Genomic DNA, 21,517 nt, shown 5'->3' with positions numbered 1-21,517 from the left:
ATTAGTTGCCATAGCATGTGTGTATGCTTGCTTAATTAGAAATTACATTCCACACACATTGATGGTAGAGTTTTGGAATAATATAAAGTTAGCGGTTAAAGCAAAATTTTTCAAAACCTTTTGTAGGGCATTAATTAAATTACTTATTACTGATTTTTATGTTAATTAAAGTGCACAGCTTTATTCCATGGCATATGGGTCTCGCATGATTTTGAGGCAAAAGGAATCAAATTACTACTAAATCAGCTTTTCCCCATTATGGTGTAATTAGTGGACTTCCTTGCAATTGCTGCAATGCTCTTACCCCAATAAACTCAACCTTGGGCTCAGCTTCAATAACGACAACCCTAATTAATTCTTCACCCCTCTCAACCATAAATTCATGCCGGTTGGAGCTATGAAATGAAAGAAAAAAAAAATTATAGCTAGTTAGTACAAAATAATATACAAAATACAAGTGTACAGTTTCTTTCATGTATATATATGCACATTATATAATAAATATAAAGATAATTTACTAAAAATGCATTTGAATTATTTTGTTATTGATAAAAATATTCTTAAATTTTATTATCGATAAAAAAAATTTTAAATTATTTAAAAATATGACAAATGTATAATTATGAATTGAAATATTCTACGTTAATAAAAAAAATGATGTGGTAAATAATTTTTTTTTATGTTAATAGAGCGAATTATTTGTGATCATAATCAGACATTTTTAGTATACTTTAAAATTATTTGATGATATTTTTATCGAGTACAAAATTTAAAAATATTTTTATCAATGTCAATATAATTTGGGTACATTTTTTATTAAAATATAAAATTTTTTTACTTAGATATGTACTAATGTTTGCTAGAAATTATTTTTAATATAGAAATGGAGATGGTGTTTTGGTTGAATATTAATATTTGAAGTGTTTTACAGTATTGTGAAAATCATTCAACACGCTCTCACGTGTTGGCCAATATATTGCCACGTGTCCAACACGCCCCACGTGTTGGCTAGGATGCTGCCACATGTCCAATACACCCCCACTTATTGCAACACGTCCCCCACATGTTAACTTCTCACCTACAAAATCTATCCATTTGTAATTACATCAAATAATCTCATTTCTAAACAAAACACCAATATTTTGTCTTGTATAGTAAAATTAAATTATTATTATTAACCAATTATTATATATCTATGAGATCTGTTATGATATGGTGCATGTCAGCGATTATGGCTGATTTGACAGTGTGACATGGTCTTTGTCTTTAATTAATTAAAGTCTTAACTAAGATTTTAGGAGGCAGTAGAAACTACTAAGAAAGGTTCCTCCAATCCTTCTACCAAAATAGTGTTAAGAAATTAAATGGTTTCAGAAAGTTTGTAGTAATTAATAATGGTGATTCAAGTCTGTCCCATATAAAGATCCGTTCAAGAATTGAAGACATCTTAGAAAGCACCAAAACTGATAACTATAAATAGATTCAAATAATATTGGAGTGCTATTTAATAATGTCAGTAAAATTTTAAATTGGATTTGATTATATATTTAGTTTAAACTATAGTACTTAAATGTCTAAATCTTATTAGCCTTTATTAGTAAGTAATTAATATTACTTGAGTCAACTTGACCAACTCTATTGGTCCATCCTTAAGAATCACTCATGATCAAGAAAAAGAGTCAAATGAGATATAAGATATTTACTAAAATAAAAATTTAGATATAGTTAACTTCATGTGAAGTTAATAGTTAAGAGTCGTTAGATGATAATTTAGTCAAATTATTAATTTATTTAACAACTCTAATCTATTAATTTCATATGAAGTTAACTGCACCTAAATTTTTACCTATTACTAAAGAAAAATTAGTATAAAAAACTAATTTTATTTAAACATTTTTTATTATTTTTTTGTTGTTTACGGTATTTCCCAATCAAATAGGTCAATGACTAATCCGTCGTGGATCTGAGCTTCATTTAAGAATCTGTCGCTGATCAATGAGTTGCTGCATGCACAAGGCAGAATTCGAATTTTCAACATTTATTTAAACAGACGAATGAGTTTATCACTCGATTAACAAGGTTGGTTATTTTTTATCTGTTTAAACTGAAGGCAAAGACAACCTAGTCTAGGCACTATTAACTTGAGAGATGCATTGGTTCCATTAAAATTTTATGGACAAATATACGTGTATGTTCTAGAGGTAGTTGGGTAACTTGGTTCTCACAATAAATTTCATTGCATTGAGGATCAAAAAGCATTTATAATATCATGGAAATTTGAGCACCAACATGATCCACTTTTTATTGAAACGTGATGGTCTGCTTTAAAATATGAAAAAAATGTACCCTAGTACAGTATATTGCATTCTGACCAAGCAAAATTAGTAATAATAATTATCACCAAGGGGCAAGGTTTTTAATCTTTTATCCCAGTAAAAAAGAAAAAGGAAAAAGGATATAGTAATAAAATCTTACATCCAAAGTTGGAAATTGAAAGATGGCGTTTTGGAAGAGAAATGGTTGAAAATAAACGCAAATTATTTTTAATATTAGGGTGGAAATGGTGTTTTTTAGGATTATGGATAATAAAGGTGTTATTCTTAAATATAAAATTTTTTTATTTAAAATGTAGAATCGGACTCTCCGAGTTATAAATTTTTTTTAAAAAAAATCATAACAAACAAATCGGATTCTCCGATTTGATATTTAAAAATTTTTAAAAATCAAGTTACAAAGTAATCGGTAAGTCCGATGACTGTTTCCCATATCAAAATAAAACACATGCACACATTAACAGAATTGAACTGCACACATTTATCTTTCATAATAAAAATTTTTAGCCGAAAATAAAAGTTAAATTTATGTTTTTGTGCTATTTTTTTTTATAAACTCAAAATACACCCTATCAAAATAATAATAATAAAAAAACTTGCTAAGGTATTTACTTGGCATTTGATGGATTATTTTTTTTTTTCTGGTATCTTTTAGTATGACAGAACAAGAATTAATATGTTGCGAATTTGAACATACAAAATGTGAAAATTATACTTTTGATGTTTACTTAAATAGACGAATAAACTAATTATTCGACATACTTAAATTAGTTAGTTTTTTTATTTCTTGACATAGATTAAAAACACTAAAAATTTCGATAGTAAAAATTTTAAATTGAACCTCTAATTCATAAACATTTATTCTTTAAGTGTGTAACTTGATTAATGAGTTATTTCATATATATATATATATATATATATATATGTTAAAAGAATTTAAAAGAAGAAAAGGTTTAGAGTTTAACAAACAATCAGAAGTGTGTATTAGAGAGACATTAAACTCAAATTACCACTAAATCCAAGTACTTTAATCATTCGTGGGAATTAGTAACCTCTTGAGGCAAAAAAAGATGGTGAGTATGATATTTAACAACTTCTTAATTACAAATAGGACAGCCAAATCATGAAAAGAAGGGGACCAGTAGTAGGCCACATCTCTTTACTTTCCCATTAATTCAAAGAAAAAAAAAACTCTTGAATCAAGAAAAAACCAATAGCTAGATACCACATCATGATAGATCATACATCTCTAATATCTCCCAAGAAACAATAACTATAGATTCCTCCAAAGCTTCATAGACCCAACACTTGTGAATAAATATTCTAACACTATAGACAAAACAAAAACAATGCTTCAAATCCCAACTCCCAATCTGCTGCAATTTCTTCCATGTAAGGCATTAGCCATTATTTGTTAGGCTGAACTCTCAAGCAGAAAAAGAAGCAAACTTTTTCAACAATGAGCAAACCAAAACCTCTTAAACCAACAGTGACTAAGCATGTAAGCCACCACCACCACCAGAAGCCTCAGAAAACAGAAAAACAACCCTCTTGGGCAGTGGTAAGAGGCTTATTGTCTTGTAAAAATGTCCACGTCCAGCAGCAAAAGCCGCTGGAAAAATCACAGCCACAGCCACAGCCACAGCCGCAGTCACAGAATCAGGAAAGTACTAATAAAGAAGCAGTGAAGAAGAAACAGCAGGCACAGAGAAAGCTTCAAGAGGAAGAGAACAACAACAGCAAGAAGTGCAAGAAGATGAAGTGTTCAGGCTCTCTATGCAACAACACCAAGATCACGGCGACGAGGCCGGAGACCGGAACACCGGATATTCACAAGAGAAGGATGATGACATCAATTACCAACAATGATGGTTCTTCAAGCAGATCCATGAAGGCACCTCTGAATGAACTCACCAACAACAATGGTGTTGTTTCTGCATCTTCTTCTTCACTCTCAGCATCTTCTACCTCCTCTGCCGGTGGTTCTTCCTTCAGGGGAATGCCATTCAGAAGACTCTCTGGTTGCTATGAGTGTAGAATGGTGGTAGATCCTGTTCTTGGTTTCACCAGAGACCCTTCTCTTAGAACCACCATTTGTTCATGCCCTGATTGTGGTGAAATCATGAAAGCTGAGAGCTTAGAGCATCATCAAGCTGTTAAACATGCAGGTAAATGAATCAAATTCTTACCAAACACTTCAATTTCTCATACAATCATTAACTCTTCAATTTTCTCTTATAGTTTCTGAGCTTGGACCTGAGGATACAAGCAAGAACATAGTTGAGATCATATTCCATTCAAGCTGGCTAAAGAAGCAGACACCAGTGTGCAAGATTGATCGAATTCTCAAGGTTCATAACACTCAAAGGACTATAGGAAAATTTGAAGAGTACAGAGACTCCATTAAAGCAAAGGCTACAAAGCTCACAAAGAAACATGCTCGTTGCATAGCAGATGGAAATGAGTTACTCAGATTCCATTGCACAACCTTCGCATGCTCACTCGGCCTAAACGGTTCATCCAACCTCTGCAATTCAATACCTCTTTGCAATGTTTGCAGCATAATCAAGCATGGTTTCAAGGTCACAACCGGAGAAGCTGCCACCGGCATTCTAACCACGGCCACAAGTGGAAGGGCTCATGACATGGCCGGATTGTCGCCGGCCGACGAAGGAAGCGAAAAGAGGGCAATGCTGGTTTGCAGGGTGATAGCAGGGAGAGTTAAGAAGAACAATGCAGAAGGTGGTAATGGTAATAGTAATAGCAGCAGCAGCACCATGGATGAGTATGATTCAGTTGCAGGAGAAGTTGGAGCTTATTCCAACTTGGATGAGTTGTATGTGTCCAATCCAAGAGCTATATTGCCATGCTTTGTTGTAATCTATAGAGGGTTTTGATTTGATTATTATGTCAACTTTCTTTAGATTCTTAGTTTCTTTTGATTTATTAGCTGTAATTCCAAGTTTAGCATCATCTGCTTGAATTATTATTATTAGCACTTTCTAGGGGAATTAATATATCAGTTTTCCACTGATTTTTGTAACTGTTAGTAGGTATGGTAATAGATGTTAGACTTTATCTATAGTTGTATAATGTATATTATGGCATTTAAATTCACCTTATAATCTTGTCATAACCATTGTTGCATCTATCTAGCAGTAGCTAATTTTGGTTTGGTTTCCCACGGTATTCTCTAATCCGACAGGTCGAGAACTAATCCGTCGCAGATCTAAACTCCATTTAAGAGTCTGCCGTAAGTCAATGAGTTACTGCATGCCGACACTTGCATAAGTGACCACTCGACCAACCCAAGTTGATTTTTGTCGATAGCTAAGTTTGGTTTAATCCCTAGAACTAAATCTATTAGTAAAGCAATAACTTTACAGCAATTATTAAAGTAAAAACGAAATATAAAGAATATTAGTTGAAATAAAACATTTATTTATATTATTATTATTATAGACAAATTTAAAACCAATAAAGATTGGAGGTAGCTAGAAATGCTTCCCCTTACAAATGGGGGACCAAAAAGTATCTAGATAAATAAATGAAGTAATTTGGGTAGTGTTAAATTGCTAAATTACTTTTTTAAAAAAATAAAAAGTAAATGAATAAAATAAAATAGTGCTTGTTTTCTTGTGAAGTTGAATTCACTTAATTAATAGGAAACTCTTCATGACTCTTATAATAGCTCGATACATGTAGCAACCTTTTGGTACTATGGTATTATGATTAACGGAATTGAGGTGCATTATCTCATATAATCATAGTTTAACCACCGTATTAGTACATTGTTTAGCATAGTAACGCGAATTAAGGCAACTTCAATTCGTGCGTGGGACCTAGATTTGTGTGGTTCCTCTTCTAATTTCCATCGAATAAGGAGCCCAGTTGAAACCATCGCTTGACTCTTGTTTTGTACTCATTATAGCATCATTAACGTCCTCCAACCATTATTTGTTCCCCAAAGCTCGCAACTCTCCATGAATTAGTAACAATAACCACCAACATCAAGAGAAATATTAATATTGATACTTAAGCGCAAGTCTAAATTTCCCACTAATCAACAAGACAACAAGAAGAAACAAATCACTAAGAACTAGTGAAATATAGTGTTATTTATTTGTGGACACACCCCATTAGAGGTCGTGGTCGGATATCGAAACCCATGACTAGTCTGTGCAATACAAATAGCTAAAAAACAGAAAGTATTATGCATGTATATCATGTGTGAGATAAGATATGACTATTTTTAATCATTTCTTATTAAGCAAGAGTGTTATACTCTATGTTAATTAAATAAATCGTAATTCTTTATTTGTTATATTTTATATTAATCATTCACATGTAAAAAGATAATCAGCTAACTAGGCTAACCAGTTTTTTAGTAAGATTTAAAAAAAAAAATAAAGTTCACAGCTCTTAATTTGTTTGTTAGCTCTAATTGCAGGACATTTTCTTAAGAGTGTTATACTCGTTACTTTTTTCAAAGCGTATTAATATTAGCTATAAAATATTGACTCAATATTTAAATATAACATTTTTCTAATAGGAAAATATGGATAAATAATAAAAATAATCTCTAAAAGCTCATTCACGAGTCAATTTGATTTTTAAAAGATCTAACCACTCAAATTGCCCTTGAAAGATACATCGTGAATGGTCCTTCCATTAGTATCTTTAGGGAACCAATTTGATATATCAAACTTTTCTAAAATAAATAAGTTAATAACTTGAGAAAGCGGAAATTAAATATTCTTTAAATCACGACAATAAAACTCATACATGATAAAAATTACAAATTCAATAGTGATTGAGATCAACCTTTTACTTTATTATTTACAATTTGTCTCGCTTTTAAAAAATCCACCCCCCCCCCCCCCCCAACACCAAAAAAATAAATTTTTCCTTGACTTTACCATTAAGATATTCTGAACCTCATTATAGCTAACCAAATATGGCGCGAAAAGGGCGGGCAGAAAAAATTGTGGCGTGGGAGTTTCGCGGTAACTTTTGCAGTTTGTGCTTTGCAGTTATTGGAAGCTGTGAAGGGAACACATTATCACAACAACTTGACATGTCATGCTTGTGACTGAAGACCGAAACAAAATGGAAGGCTCTTTTAAAGGAGAAGGAAAGTCAGACTCAGAAACATGAAGCCTGTGCCTTAAGACATGGTGAGAGTAATGATTGATACAGAAAAAAAAAAAATCATAAACTTGGCCAAGGGAATAAAAATTCCGTGGGAAGACTTCAAGAAATAAATTCCATACAAGGCACTGCCACTAGCATGCATGGTAGAGACATTACAATAGCACATCATAGCAATGAGTCGGCCTTATGCAGAGCAGCCACTGTGATGAATTGTGAGGTGGGGTTCACTTGTGGGGTCTACCATGTTCATTGTTTTTGCTATGTGGTGATAATTGCTCTGCCCATGTTTGGACAGGGCATAACCTAATTGTTTTAGGACCACTTTTGTGTTGTTCTTACCTATGTTCTTCTAGGGTTCATGTTCTTCCAGCTCTATGTACTAGGTTTTCTCATTTGGGTATAATTTAAGGAATAGGAATCTTGCATTATTGCTAGCTAGCAATTTGCCATGGTGTCAGAATGGAATTCTGTAGTAGCATTTTGCTGACTAATTTTTTTAAGGATTCTGGTTAAGAATTTTAATAGTAGAAGTTAAATTTCATTTATTTCAATGAAAGTTTTCAATTTAGAATTAACCAGTGGTTTTAAAGCATCAGTTGGTAAAAACGTAACAAGAAAATGAAAGAAAAAGAAGTGTATAGTGGGCTTTCACCCTTTTTATATTGCTGTATTCAATATTATGGCTTTGGCTTGGAAGAAAGACCTGAGATTATGCCTGGATGCAGCTTCATAATGTCCAAACCCCGGCATAAAATGACCCTACAAAACAAAGACATGGAATGTAGTATAATATAAATGCTTTTGCATTTTAATAATTGTTGGAGAGTCAAATGATGAGCAAGGTGATATCCTTGATTACCTCGGGGGATGGGCTCTGACCACGTAACCAAAATCCTCTCTGATCTGAGATCACAATCAATGGTGGACATGGCTCAAGAGATGTTTGTATCTGCCCCAACAAACTCTCAATGCTGCTTTGTGGTGTCTTAATCTATTCTCCACCATGGGTAATGAGAACGGAACCAATAAGGACATAAAAATAAGGAGGTGGTGTTTTGTCAAACAAGATATATTCATGTTCAATCATTCTAGATTTGTTATACATATCCAATAGGTAATGGGCTAAAGAAAAAGTGAAAAAGTTCAGTAAACCAATATTTTTTTTTATAAAAATTACTATCAAAAGACAGATAAAGACATAAAGTTCAGAGATAGGAACCAGAAATGTGAAAACCTAAAGTTATTTTGGTATAAAATGTCCCAGGTATTATCTTGCTATGCATCAAACCTAGCAGTACCCAATTGTAAAGCCCATCTAGTAATATATCTAGATAGAGGTTTCAACAAAGAAAGAAAAAAGAACCATAGCACTTAATGACAAAAATGAGGAAGGCCAATCTTACCACATGCTCAATCTCATCAGATGGAAGCTTTTCAATGATATGCTGAAAATGTCAAGCTGATCAACCATGTTAAAATAAAAGTGGAGACTTGATGACTTCTGTAAAAAGCCCTGAATACAATAAAAAAAAGAAGGAAAAGTTTGTTTAATACAACATTATAATACAAGAGCTGATTCTGGTGTGAGTAACCCGAAACTGGAACTGATATTTGAAAGCAAGAAGTTGAATCCGCTATTACTATTAAGAATAATTTAAGTTTTTACCTTTTCATATTTCATTGGGGGATGCAATCACTTGATGCATGAGGCCTTGTGGAAATAGCAGGTATAACAATCTTATCAGAGGGAACTGCTGCATTCAGCGCATCAACTCATGCATTTTTAAAGTGCAGTATCTGCTACAACAACAAACACCAACAACAAAGCCTATCCCACTAGGTGGTGATATCTGCTACCTGCTGCCATTTAAAATGTGATATATGCTTTTTACCTTCTCATTGAACTATTGCAGTCTCCAAATTATAAATATAGACTGGCTTTGATGGTCCAGACTAGCTATTAAACTAGAACAGTCGGCAATGCATCTTGAAAAATCACACACTATGAACCCGGGGGAAGCTAGCTGAACCAAGCCACTAACAAAACCAGCATTGTCAACTTGAGATCTCAATCCAGCTTTTACCAGCTCCTTTTAAGCCTACTTTTTTCAAGGCTTCCCTTGCTTCGCTTAAACTATCCCACATTCCAAGAGTTGCATAAACGTTTGACAGCATTACATATACAGAAGCATCTTCTGGAAATGTAGCACGAAGATGCTCAGCAACAACATTAGCAAGATACTGGTTCTTGTGAGTTCCACAAGCGCCAAGCAAGGAGAACCATATCGTCTTGTCAGGCTTAAATGGCATGTCACTAATCAATTTTAGTGCTTCTTCGAAGCGTCCTGCTTGACCAAGTAGATCAACCATACAACTGTAATGCTCTAGGCACCTTTTCAATCCATGGTCTGTTTCAACAGAATCAAATATGGCCCATGCCTCTTCAACTAGGCCACCATGCCTACAAGCCGTAAGAGCACCTAGAATGGTGATTTCATTTGGCTTTTCACCAGATTCTATCATCTCATGCAGAAGATTGATTGCCTCGTCTACTCTTCCATTTTGTGCACATCCAACAATAATCCCTGTCCAACACATAGTGTCTCTTTCTGAAAGACAGCCAAACAACGCTAAGGCATCCTCAATGTCACCACATTTTGAGTACATATCAATAAGAGCAGTTGCAATAACTCCCTCTGATTCATATCCCTTTTTAAGACAGTTAGCATGAATTTGCTTTCCAATTCTCTGAGATGCCAAGGTTGAACAAACTTTAAGAACAACTGTAAGGATAAAATGGTCAATCTCAAGATCCATACGAGTCATATTCATAAAGAGGGATAAAGCCAATGAATCTAAGCCAGATCTAGCACAAGCAGCAATCACACTAGACCAAGCCACAACATCTTTTTCTGGCAACTTTTCAAACAATCTCAAAGCAATATTAATATTCCCCTGGTTCGCATAGAGATCAATAAGAATGCTTCCAATAACGCAATCTAACTCATAGCCACTTGTGATGACCAAACTATGCACCTGAGATACCAACCTCAAGTTCTGGAAGTACATACAAACCTTTAAAGCAATACTAAAGGTATAAGAATCGAAATATGCACCAGTTTTATGGATATGTGCAATCAGACTAAGAGCCTTTCCATAATCCCCATTGACAACATACCCAGAAAGCATACAATTCCAAATTGCCAAGCTTTCGACAACAAAAGAATTGTCGAAGAACTGATCAAAGATCAACATTGCTTCATCCAATAACTTGCAATTGGAATACATATCAATCAACGCTGATATACAGTAACTGCAAGACTCAAACCCTGACTTGATAACATAACAATGAATTTGTTTCCCCGTTGCTATTTCACCAACCTGACCGCAAATTTTGAGAGCGCGTGGGAATGTGAACTCATCTAGTTTAAAGCCTAGCACGTGCATCCTAGCAACAAACTGTAATGCATGGGGGCTTCCAGTACTTGCTAGACCAGCAACGATGCTATTCCAAGAAACAATATCACGTTCCGGCATTTGATCAAACAGCTTCAGAGCATCGCCCACCAAGCCACTTTTAGCATGACCCAGAATGAGCGTGTTCCATGAAGTCGAATTCTTAAGTGGGGTCTCATAAAAAACTCGCTTTGCATCCTTCAAGCTCCCACATTTGACATACATGTCCAAAAGTGCATTCATCAGAACAGTGTCAAATTCCATTTTTGCCTGAGCTACATGCTGGTGAACAAACCTACCCAGTTCAACATCACCCACTAGACCACACGCCTTGAGAACCGCAGAGTACAAGAACCCATTGGGCTCCTCTGTTTCAGATTGCAGCATCTGATTGTAAAGTGAAAGGGCCACGTGGGGACTCCCAGAATTGGTGTATGCAGAGAGCATTGTGGTCCAAGTAACGATGTTTCTGTGAGGCATTTCGTCAAACAGGTTTCGCGCATCATCTACATGGAGAACCTTTGCATAGACAGAGATCATGTTGTTTACGAGGAAAACATGATTCAGAAAGCCAAGTTTTATGATGCAAGAGTGAAGTGATTTGGCGTGTTTGATAGATTGAAAGATCCCACAAGAGCGCAGAGCTAATTGGATTCTGTTTATATCCATTTTTCTTTAAATGCACCGATGTTCTATACTCAATCCACCACTTTTATACTTGCAAAAGCAAATAGAGAATGAATTGAAAACCTCTGATTCAACTAAGTGAATGTCAAGAATAATGGTCAAAGAATGTTTAACTTCATGTGCTAGTAAAACGTGAGTATGAAATAGATGCTCCAAAAGCAAGAAAGTGAGGTTGGCAATCGTATTAATAATATGGTAAAAGTGGGAGATAAAAGATTTACCTATAAAGCTAGGGCCGTCAAAATGGGCTAAACCCATCGGGTCAGCCCGTTTACCCGTTTAAATGGGCGGGCTTTGCCCCTAAAATTAAGTCCGTTTAAATTTCGGGCTAAACGGGCTGAGCCTGATTAATCCGAAAAAAATGACGGGTTAAACGGGCTAGCCCGCGGGCTAAACGGGTGGCCCGTTTAATTTTTTTTCATTTATTAAAAAAAGTAACACTTTTAGCTAATATTTTTCCCGATTCGACCCGAAAATCCGACCCATCAACTAAAAAAAATTTTTTTAAATGGGTTTAGACCTAAAAGTGGTATTTTTTGTCAAAATATTTTTCAAAAAATAAAATAAAATGATAAACAGGCTGGCCCGTTTAACCCATCGGGCTGACTATAAATGGTCCGGGCTAAAAAATTTTAGCCCGCGAATAAAACGGGCTTAAATGGGCCAGCCCGTTTAACCCATGGGCTTAATGGGCTGGGCCTAAATGGGCCGGGCTAGCCCGTTTGACAGCCCTATATAAAGCTAAGATGCAAAATACTAAATGGAACAGAGAACTAGCTATTTTTAGGAGCTCCTTAAGATGTGTCACTTTGAACCATAGTTATCAGAACCAAACCAATAATTGATCCAGTTGTCCGGGTCATCGAGTCAGTGGTTCAACTGGTGGGACACTAATTAACCTGGTTGACCGGGTCATAATTAAATAAAAATATCAAATTATAAAAATAAAATTAAAAACAAAAGTTAAAACTTAAAATGCATGGCTTCACAAACATATTAATAACAATCAAGTATCAATTTTTAGACATAACTAATGATTCAAAAAGAGATAATAAACTAGTCATTAGTAGTTTAGTACAAAATACTTTCTCAATTTAAATGAACAAGTGACACAATCAGTAAATCAAATCCAATCAAATCCAAGAGGTGATCTTAAAGTCAGCATCTATATCTTCATTGGACAAATTTGAAGCTTGACCAACAATTCCTTCATTTTGATTTGCATCTAATTTTATCAAGGTTGCAAGAACTGAACCGGTCAATGAACCGGTAAAGTGATTGGTTTAATGGTTCAGAGGTTCAACCGGGGTTCAACTGGGATTCAACCGGTTTAATTAAATATAAATTAAAATTATTAAAAATTTAATATATAATTTTAAATATTTAAATTTAATGATTTTTAAGTCGATAAAATTTAAAATTTTACAATTTTACCTAATAAATTATCTATAATTTATCATTAAAAGTTCACAAACATCTTCAAATATAAAAATTTATAACTAATAAAAATCAAAATGCGCATAAATGACAAATTGGAATAAGAAAAATCAGCATAAACAACTCAATCAGAAAAATCAGAATAATCAAAGAAAAATTCCAACATAAACAATGGGGTGAAACTCTGCACCATCAACAACTCACATCAGAAAAATAAACAACCAGAATCAACAAATAAAAAAAATCAGCATAAACAATTTAAAATCAAAATCATAGCACAAACAACTCAGAATTGATTCCAGCATAAACAATTTGGCGCATTGAGTTGAATTGAATCAAGTCAGTCCATGTTTATTGCTTAATAACTTTCTGTTATTGTAAGTGTTACTCTCATTCATCAATGCAGTTTATTTTATTGTTACCTCAACTTGGTGAGTCTACTTTTTGTCCATATGATTATCCCCAATGGCTATCTCTATCAGTACTGCATAATCTAATGCCAGCAGGCACCACCAATTCATGTTGAGATATGATTCTTGAGCCTGGAAACTTTGCCATGGATGATTCCTAGTTGTATATACTCCTGCAGCTAATGCAGTACCTAGTTGTATATAGCACCAATTTTTTGTTTCATAATCTGATATAATTCCCAAAAGGTTTGTTAACAGTTGCATACCTTCAATATGACCAAAGGTTGTGTTGATCGCAGCAAGCCAATTATATCTTTCACCCTGTTCTATAAGCATTCTCCTTTTATGATCCTCAGTCAATTGCTTCATGCGCTTGACCTTCAGCCTCTGCCATTGCTTTAACTCTAATAGTTTCTCTTTCTATCTCGGCACGCTCTCTCTCGGTCTGACGCTGTGGTGGCTGCGGGCTCGCGATTTGGGGAGCTAGGGTTCTTCTTTCAATTTCAAAATTTCACGTCAATTTCAGAGAGGAGGGGAGAGGAGTGTGGGAGTGGGAGTGGGACTGGGGCTAGGTTACGGGCTTATGCCGTTGGGGTTGGGGATTCAGGGTTCTTTTTTATTTTTTATTTTTTAAAGTCAAAACGGCACCGGAGGAGTTATCATCAAACCGAACCCTTCAAAAAACCGGTCGGATCTAACAGTTTACCGGTTAATAACTGGTCGACCGGTTTTGTAATCGATTTTCAATTAATCCAATTAAATCGACCGTTTCGGTTAGATTTTCAGAACTATGATATTTATATTGGTGTATTTTTCAAAAATCAATACCAAGAATAATTCATAATAGCAACTGAGTTGTGATGAAAATATTTTTAAAATTCTAGCAAAAAAAAAATTCTTAGTTGCAGAGAGCATGAACTTCATTTTCAACAACAAATTCAATTATGATCATTTTCAGCAATAAAAGATTTAGCTCAAAAGATTATTTACAGATTTACAGTAACAAAAAATTTAACTAATTTCAGCAAGACAATAGATTCAAGTTTCAGGGATAAACTGTGATAATCAATAACAAATTCAATTCATTAGTGATTTTAAAAAAAATAGTTCAATGATATTTTTAGCAACAAATTAAACTTTTAGCAACAAAATCAAGGTACAATGATAAATTACAGCAACAATAATTTTAGCAAATATGATTTAAAAAGCAACAAAAAATTTAACTAAGTGATTATTTAAACAAGACAGCAACAATCCAATGTTTAGTAATGATAATCAGCAAAAATTCAACTCAATGATGTTTTCTAACAACAAAAAAATAAGCTCAATGATATGTTCAACAACAAATTCAGCTCATTAATAATTTTCAAGAACAAATTCAACTATGATAATTTTCAGCAACAAAAACTTTAGCTCCAAATATGATTGACAGCAGAAAAAAATTTGGCTAAGTCATTATTTCAGCACTACAGTAACAAAGTCAACCACCAGTAATGATAATCAGCAACAAGTGATGATTTTCAGGAAAAAGAAATAAAAAACAGCTCAGTGGTATTTTCAACAACAACTTCAACTTTTAGCAACAAATTCAAGGTGTAGTGATGCTTTACAATAACGAAAAGCAGGACAATTTGTTGGAACTCACCTGCCCAGGGACCAACTGACGGTGAAGGAAGTTGAGTAATCGAGCCGAAGCAAGAAGACGGCAACGACCACCAGCCGAGGGAGCAGATGCTGGTTCCGTCTGCTTCTGCTGCCGACGACTGACGACACGGAGCGCGACGACGAGCTTGAGTGCGAGACGGTGAGTGAGTGACTGAGACCAGTGGTAAGAGTGGTGACTCGAGAGAAGAGAGACCGAGGGCCAAGGCATTCACTTGAAACGACGTCGTTTTCTTTTTTTAATTAAGCATGACCCGATCCAGATTATATAAACCATCCGGGTCACCGGATTTGTTAAAACCAATGTTTTGAAAATCGGATAGAACTGGCCGTTCCGACCGGTTCAACCTGGAACCGAAGATATAAACGGTTTGGTCTGATGTCTAAAACTGGAAATTATAAAACCGAATGTTAATTGCTGAACCGGACAGAAACCGGCCGGTCGAACCAGAACTGGAACCGGCCGGTTTGGATAAACCGATGCAGTTTCGCGCTTAAGGGGGAGAAATAAAACGCGCTTCTCCATCTCCTTATTCCTTCGAGCAGAACACGCCCTGCCTCAACCCGGGAAAAACCTACCCGCCACCACCGCCGCAGGGAGTAGCCATGTTTGCCGCCGTCCGTCGCAGTCAGGGCTTGTCCCCTCGAGTCTTCATGCATCACAGTCAGGGAGTTCTCCAAGTTTTCGATCTGTTCGCAGTCACCAGTCGCAGGCGCACCGCTTCTTCCTCGAGCTCGGTGGCCGTCGTGTTGTCGCCGTTGTTTGTCGCCATCTGTCGCAGTCAGGGGTTTGTCTCCTCGAGTCTTCGTTCGTCGCAGTCAGGGGAGTTCTCCAAGTCCTTCCCGATAGTGACCTTCATCACAGTAACATGTTCATCTGAAATGTTTGTTTTACGGTTTGAAATGGCAAAGTGATGCGAAAAGTGGGTGTGGAGGTTGTGGGGTTGGGAGCCTAAAGTTCACTGGATTCCTTAGAGAACAAATGCAACAGAATAACATGAGTATTGAATCAATGTACACTGTTCGAATGCTGAAACAGGTACTAAACTACTAAAACCATTCCTTTTTGTTTTTGCTTGAATTTTAGAAGAAAGAGCAATATAATGTATTCCTATTTATGATTCCATAAAATCAAGGTTAAATTAACAATTCAGGTGGAGTTGAGTTTTGTTTATGAGTAATTAAATGCACGAAATAGAAATAGGATTGCTAATTTCTCTTGTGACTTTCATTGTTCTTTTTCCCTTGTTATGGTGTTGTTTTGTTATGGCAGTGTGATTCTGCGATCACTGATAAGTGTTTTGAATTTGGAATTTGTGATTAGTGACTTGTTAAGCTGTTGTTGTTATGCTGCTATTTTGTTATGGCACTGTTGTTGTTATGTTGCTGTTTTGTAATGGTTGTTGCTGAATGCTAAAAATAGAAATCAAATCAAATCAAATGCTGATTGTTGTTGATATGTTATGTTTTCTTATTCGATGACTACTTGTTATGTTGATACCTGTAGAGAACACTTTCCTAACAAGTCCATGCATGCCACATTATGATAATGGAACTGTTGAAATGAATATTCATTTGAAACCTCAACTTGGAAACTACACTAGATCCCGTTTATGGCTTGCTCAGCAAGAAGAATCTGTTGCTAAGAGAGCTCTCTTACAACAGATGAACACAACGCTGCCTAAGATTAAACCGAAAAGGTCATCTTACAAGGTTCAGATTCATGTTCAGTTAGCATAATACCACAGAATGATCAACATTTTCTAACTGAACTAGCTCAACATTCTTTTGAAATTGATAATCCTTTATCTCCTGACATTTCCCTTCAAAGTCAAAATTTAATATTTAGATATTTCTTTTTACTATTTAACTTTTGAGTTTATATTTTGATAAGATCATATGGATTTGATTGATGATATTTTGTACAGTGTTTTAAATTTGGAAGATATTTTAGGATGTTTATTTATAATTTATTTATTATTTTATTCTAAAACGTTTTTTTTTTGGTTGACCACCGGTTGGACTGGTTGGACCAATAAACCAGTAAATCAATGACTAGAGTGATTTGATGACCGATCCGATTCTCAGAACCTTAGTTAAAACCCGTGCCGGTTGACCTGTTTTTTACGTATAAAAAATCAATGAGACAGAAAAACAAGTAAAAAAATAAAATGATTATATAAATGAAACACAAACTTGCAATCAATCCATCTACATATAGACACCCAAAATAATTCATATATATGTATTTAGAAGATCTGGTTTTTGTGAAGAAGCAAATGGTTGAAGTTTGGCATAGAAGGTCTATGGACATCAAGAAATGAAGAAGGTCAAGAAACTTGAATTGTAGCAATGCACTGCGCCTAAAGTTACTAAATTCAGTTCAGTTACATGATGTGCAAAGAAAATTTCATACTAAAATACAAAACTTCAAGTTCAACGCATCAATTTGTATAAAATTTTACGTCTAAAAATGTACACTCAAAGCAGGTGTTAAAAAGGATAGATATCCTATAATTAACTTCTCCTTGCATTACTACAGAATACTGATGCACCCTATATCAATTTTAGAATTATTTTGATATGCTTCTAAATGTTAAATACCTTGGTCACATACTAGGAAAATTTCAACCTTGAAATTTAAATTTTATATGAAGAAATAATTAAGTTTGTCTTTTAGAGATGGTCATGTGGCATTGTGGCAACACAACCTGTATTCGTAGGTATCCAAATCGCTTCTATCCGGTCAAGACAATAATTACCCAGACTAGTGCAGGTCGAGTTTTAGTAGAAATGGGTGCTTGAGCAAGACAAGCTTTATTTGGCTCAATATATATAACCTAATATACATCAATACATTTAATATAATATAGATGTTGAATCACTCATATTTTAATTTAATTTATGTTCAAAACCTAGAGATGAACACGACATCCCTTTATGAAGAATATGTATGTATATGAGCTCCCACTTCCCACAAGCCTACTAACTACCGGTGATACATCATACATCAACATTCTATTAAAGATCGGATTTAACCAAATTTGCTCTGAGTTATGGTTTCACCTGGAGAAGGGGCTTGGAGGTTTCCCAAAGGAAAAGCTACCTCAAATTAAAGCACAGCAGTATAATAATTAACTACAAAAAATCTCCCAAAAACTCATTTCATTATTCAAATAAACTTATGAGTTAAAGATACCCTTTGATCCCAATCTATGAGATCAGTAACACTGGTACTTAATATTTTTAACTATCAGACTACAATAGTACAGGTATATATAAATAAAATGGTTTGATATCCGCTCACACACCCCGTAACATGCAAGAAGCACCAACTCTATCACGGGGAATCAGGCGCAGTTCTGATCCATGCTTAAGAAAGACATTCCCTGGAAAAGAAATTTACAATGTGTCAAATGAAATGTAACTACTATAATCAACTTTTATATGGTATTAAATAATCTTTATTCAATTTCATGATATAATCCTTCTATAAGAACCCATAGTCGCAAACCCAAGCCATGTGAATCAAGCAGTTTCAAGATATATATTCAGCTAAATCAGAATAGATCACCCCAAATGTTTGAGCGACATTTTTTCCCTTTCCACATGCTTATTTTTAAGCAGCGTTTCAAAATGAAGAACGATAATGTTAAGCCAAATTTCAAGTGAAAGATGATGCAGTTCTTTGGTCACAGCCTCAAATTAAAAGAAATAAATGTAAAGCATTGGCATACCTGCACTCTGCTGAGGGTTTATGCCAACACCATCTGCATGCATAAAAAGTAATATAAGAAATGCAGGAAAACAAGATGGAAATTACTATAAGAATAACATAAAAGTAATACCAAGTCTGAATTCACAAAAGTACTCTTAAAAGCCTGGTGGTTTCACAATCATAGGGTCCATGTTAGTATTGGTACTGGTAGTGGTAGCTTATGTTTGCCATATTCCTTTTTTCCTTCTTGATCAACAAAAATTAGAATTTTCAAGTGACAAAAGAACACCTAATCACCTATGATGGGCTGAACAATTTAATCAGTAGATGAGATATTTTCTAAATCTCAATTATGTAATTAGTCAAATTAGCATCTAAAGCTTCTATCTTTTGGAAGGGAGAAGATCCCCTGTAATTTAAGATCTAAATATATAATAATTGGGCAAACAAAACAAATGACCATCAAATTTCTAGGAATTGTGCAAACTTTGATAATAATAATAATAACCAGCATCAGAGTTTAGAGCATGCGATAAATCCGAAAACCCTAAGTGCACCTCATTGCATCCAATATATCAAATTAATCGCGTTATTAATTAATTCCATTCAGCAAAAGTTAGAATATAAATAATTGACCGAAAAAAATGTCCAAGGAAATTAGTATTCAGCATTCAGTATACAATCAAACCACAATTTGCAAGTTAGAAAAGCGCGATATATAACCGCCAAAAACCCTAAACTTGAGAAACCAAATTAATAATCAAATAACGGAAGCTAAACGATAAACGAATAAATAAATCAACAAAAAGAAAAGCTTGATCTGCTGGAACATTACCATTGGTGATGATAGCGCTGGTCTGCGGAGGGACTTTGAATTCTTCGGCAGCGAATTTGAGAACGGCAGTGAAAGGTGCAGCCTCTGGAACGCTAAACCTGAAATAATTTCGGATAACAATTAAAATAATTTGTTAACCAAAAAAAAAAAAAAAGAAGAAGAGATGAGATTCAAAAAGATACATACACTTTGAAGGGAAGCTTGGGATCAGAAGTGAGTGTCACCTTGAACGACACCTTTCCGCCACCACCCGCCATCTTTGTTTCCTTCACGATTCTTCTGTGCTTACTTCTATTCTTTCTTCTGCGTTTCTCCGAAGCTATTCTTTCTTCTATTCTTTGGGCTTAGGTGAGTTTATAATAAAGATTTTTTTTAGTTATCTTTTGTAAAAAAAATCTTACAAAAAAGTAAAATTAATTTGATGTTTGGTATTTCATATAACAAGATTTTTTTTTTGGTGATTATATAATAAAATTTTTTTATTTATTAATTATATTTAGATATAATAATATAAAAATATTTTTTTTATTTATTACGTAAAAAATATTTTTTATAATAAAAAATATTTTTTAAAAAAAATATAAATTATAATTTTTTAAAAAAATTTATTTTTTTAATATTTTTATTTTTATTATTAAAAATTTGTGAAACAAACTAAAAAATTTTAAAAATATATTTTTTTATCAAAATAATAACACACAAACTAACACTTTGTATATTTTTGGTAAACTTTCTTTCTTTTATTCTATTTGGGCCATACTGGGAATTTGATATTGGGCTATAGTGGTTGGACCAACTTTTTTTTGTTGCAACTGATATTTGAAACACTCTAAACCTAGAAATATTCAAGTCCAAAAAAAATTCTCCCGAATAAAAAAAAAAATTCTCCCGTTCAAAAAAAAAAAAGTCCAAAAAAAATTCTTAGATAATATTTAAAAAAATAATATTTTCAGTAACTAAATATATTATTATTATTATTATTATTATTATTATTATTATTATTATTATTATTATTATTATATCGGTTAAATAACCAAATGTTAATTAAAGAGATTACACATATTGTGATAACAAAAAAATTAATATAAAATTCATGTATTGTACCAAAAAAATTAGAAAAGGTTACCTTTTTATGTTGAATGACTGCTAGCATATAATGAAATATAATTGTAGAAAATTTGAATCTTACTATTAGATAGATATATATTTATACGTAAGACAAAATCAGTTGGTGATAATTAATTAATTAATTAATCAATTAATAATAAAGGGTTTCTATTTGTTTAAGAATGATTGAAGCACGAAGGTATATAAGGATAATTTACATTAATAAATTGAATCGGGTTAAAAACTTAAAATTTAATTTAATTTAATTTAATATTATCTAATTTAAATTTAAATATAAAATATATTAGAATTGAAAACAATTTGCATTAGATTAGATTGTACTGAATTAAATTAAATTTTAGGTTTAACTTTTAAAATTATCTAATCTCATTCAAACAAATCATTTTTCTTTTTATAAGTAAATGTATATATCATTTATATATTTTTATTTTATGATGTGATCCTGTTAAATTTAAAAAAAAAGAAAAATAATAAGAATAAAAGGTAGATAAATATTATTTAAAAGAAAAATATAAAAAAATTTTACTTATAAAAATTGAACGGATGATATATATTTTTAATTTTTTCATTGTTGTTTAGAAAAATTATTAAGATATTATATTATTAGGATTATGTTAAGTTTTAGGTGTATTCAATTTAAATTAACTATTATAATTTACATAAACTCATTATTATTAGAAGAAGTGCATATTCTATT

At 33.4% G+C, this 21,517-nt stretch overlaps 3 protein-coding genes across 3 annotated transcripts; 1 reads left to right on the top strand and 2 right to left on the bottom strand.

The window, feature by feature from the left end:
* The first annotated feature begins 3,554 nt into the window (after window positions 1–3,554).
* Window positions 3,555–5,446, top strand: LOC130944132 (uncharacterized). Its single transcript, XM_057872300.1, has 2 exons — window positions 3,555–4,501; window positions 4,575–5,446. The coding sequence occupies exons 1-2, from the start codon at window positions 3,793–3,795 to the stop codon at window positions 5,228–5,230; spliced, it is 1,365 nt and encodes a 454-aa protein (XP_057728283.1). The 5' UTR covers window positions 3,555–3,792; the 3' UTR covers window positions 5,231–5,446.
* Window positions 5,447–7,565: 2,119 nt separating this feature from the next.
* LOC130944162 (pentatricopeptide repeat-containing protein At4g08210) lies at window positions 7,566–11,756 on the bottom strand. The gene is made up of 4 exons (XM_057872347.1): window positions 9,154–11,756; window positions 8,891–9,000; window positions 8,347–8,478; window positions 7,566–8,246 (listed from the first exon to the last, which is right to left on the bottom strand). Exon 1 carries the CDS (start codon window positions 11,610–11,612, stop codon window positions 9,543–9,545), a length of 2,070 nt encoding a protein of 689 aa, XP_057728330.1. The 5' UTR covers window positions 11,613–11,756; the 3' UTR covers window positions 7,566–8,246; window positions 8,347–8,478; window positions 8,891–9,000; window positions 9,154–9,542.
* A 6,517-nt stretch (window positions 11,757–18,273) lies between these two features.
* Window positions 18,274–20,110, bottom strand: LOC130943989 (ubiquitin-fold modifier 1). Its single transcript, XM_057872103.1, has 4 exons — window positions 19,879–20,110; window positions 19,693–19,790; window positions 18,877–18,909; window positions 18,274–18,528 (listed from the first exon to the last, which is right to left on the bottom strand). Exons 1-4 carry the CDS (start codon window positions 19,947–19,949, stop codon window positions 18,443–18,445), a joined length of 288 nt encoding a protein of 95 aa, XP_057728086.1. The 5' UTR covers window positions 19,950–20,110; the 3' UTR covers window positions 18,274–18,442.
* Between the last annotated feature and the right edge of the window lie 1,407 nt (window positions 20,111–21,517).

The sequence above is a fragment of the Arachis stenosperma genome, chromosome 8 (genome assembly GCF_014773155.1).
Source record: "Arachis stenosperma cultivar V10309 chromosome 8, arast.V10309.gnm1.PFL2, whole genome shotgun sequence".
Lineage (NCBI taxonomy): Eukaryota > Viridiplantae > Streptophyta > Magnoliopsida > Fabales > Fabaceae > Arachis > Arachis stenosperma.
The sequence above is the reverse complement of the archived record's forward strand: the minus strand, read 5'-3'. Positions and strand labels throughout refer to the sequence as shown.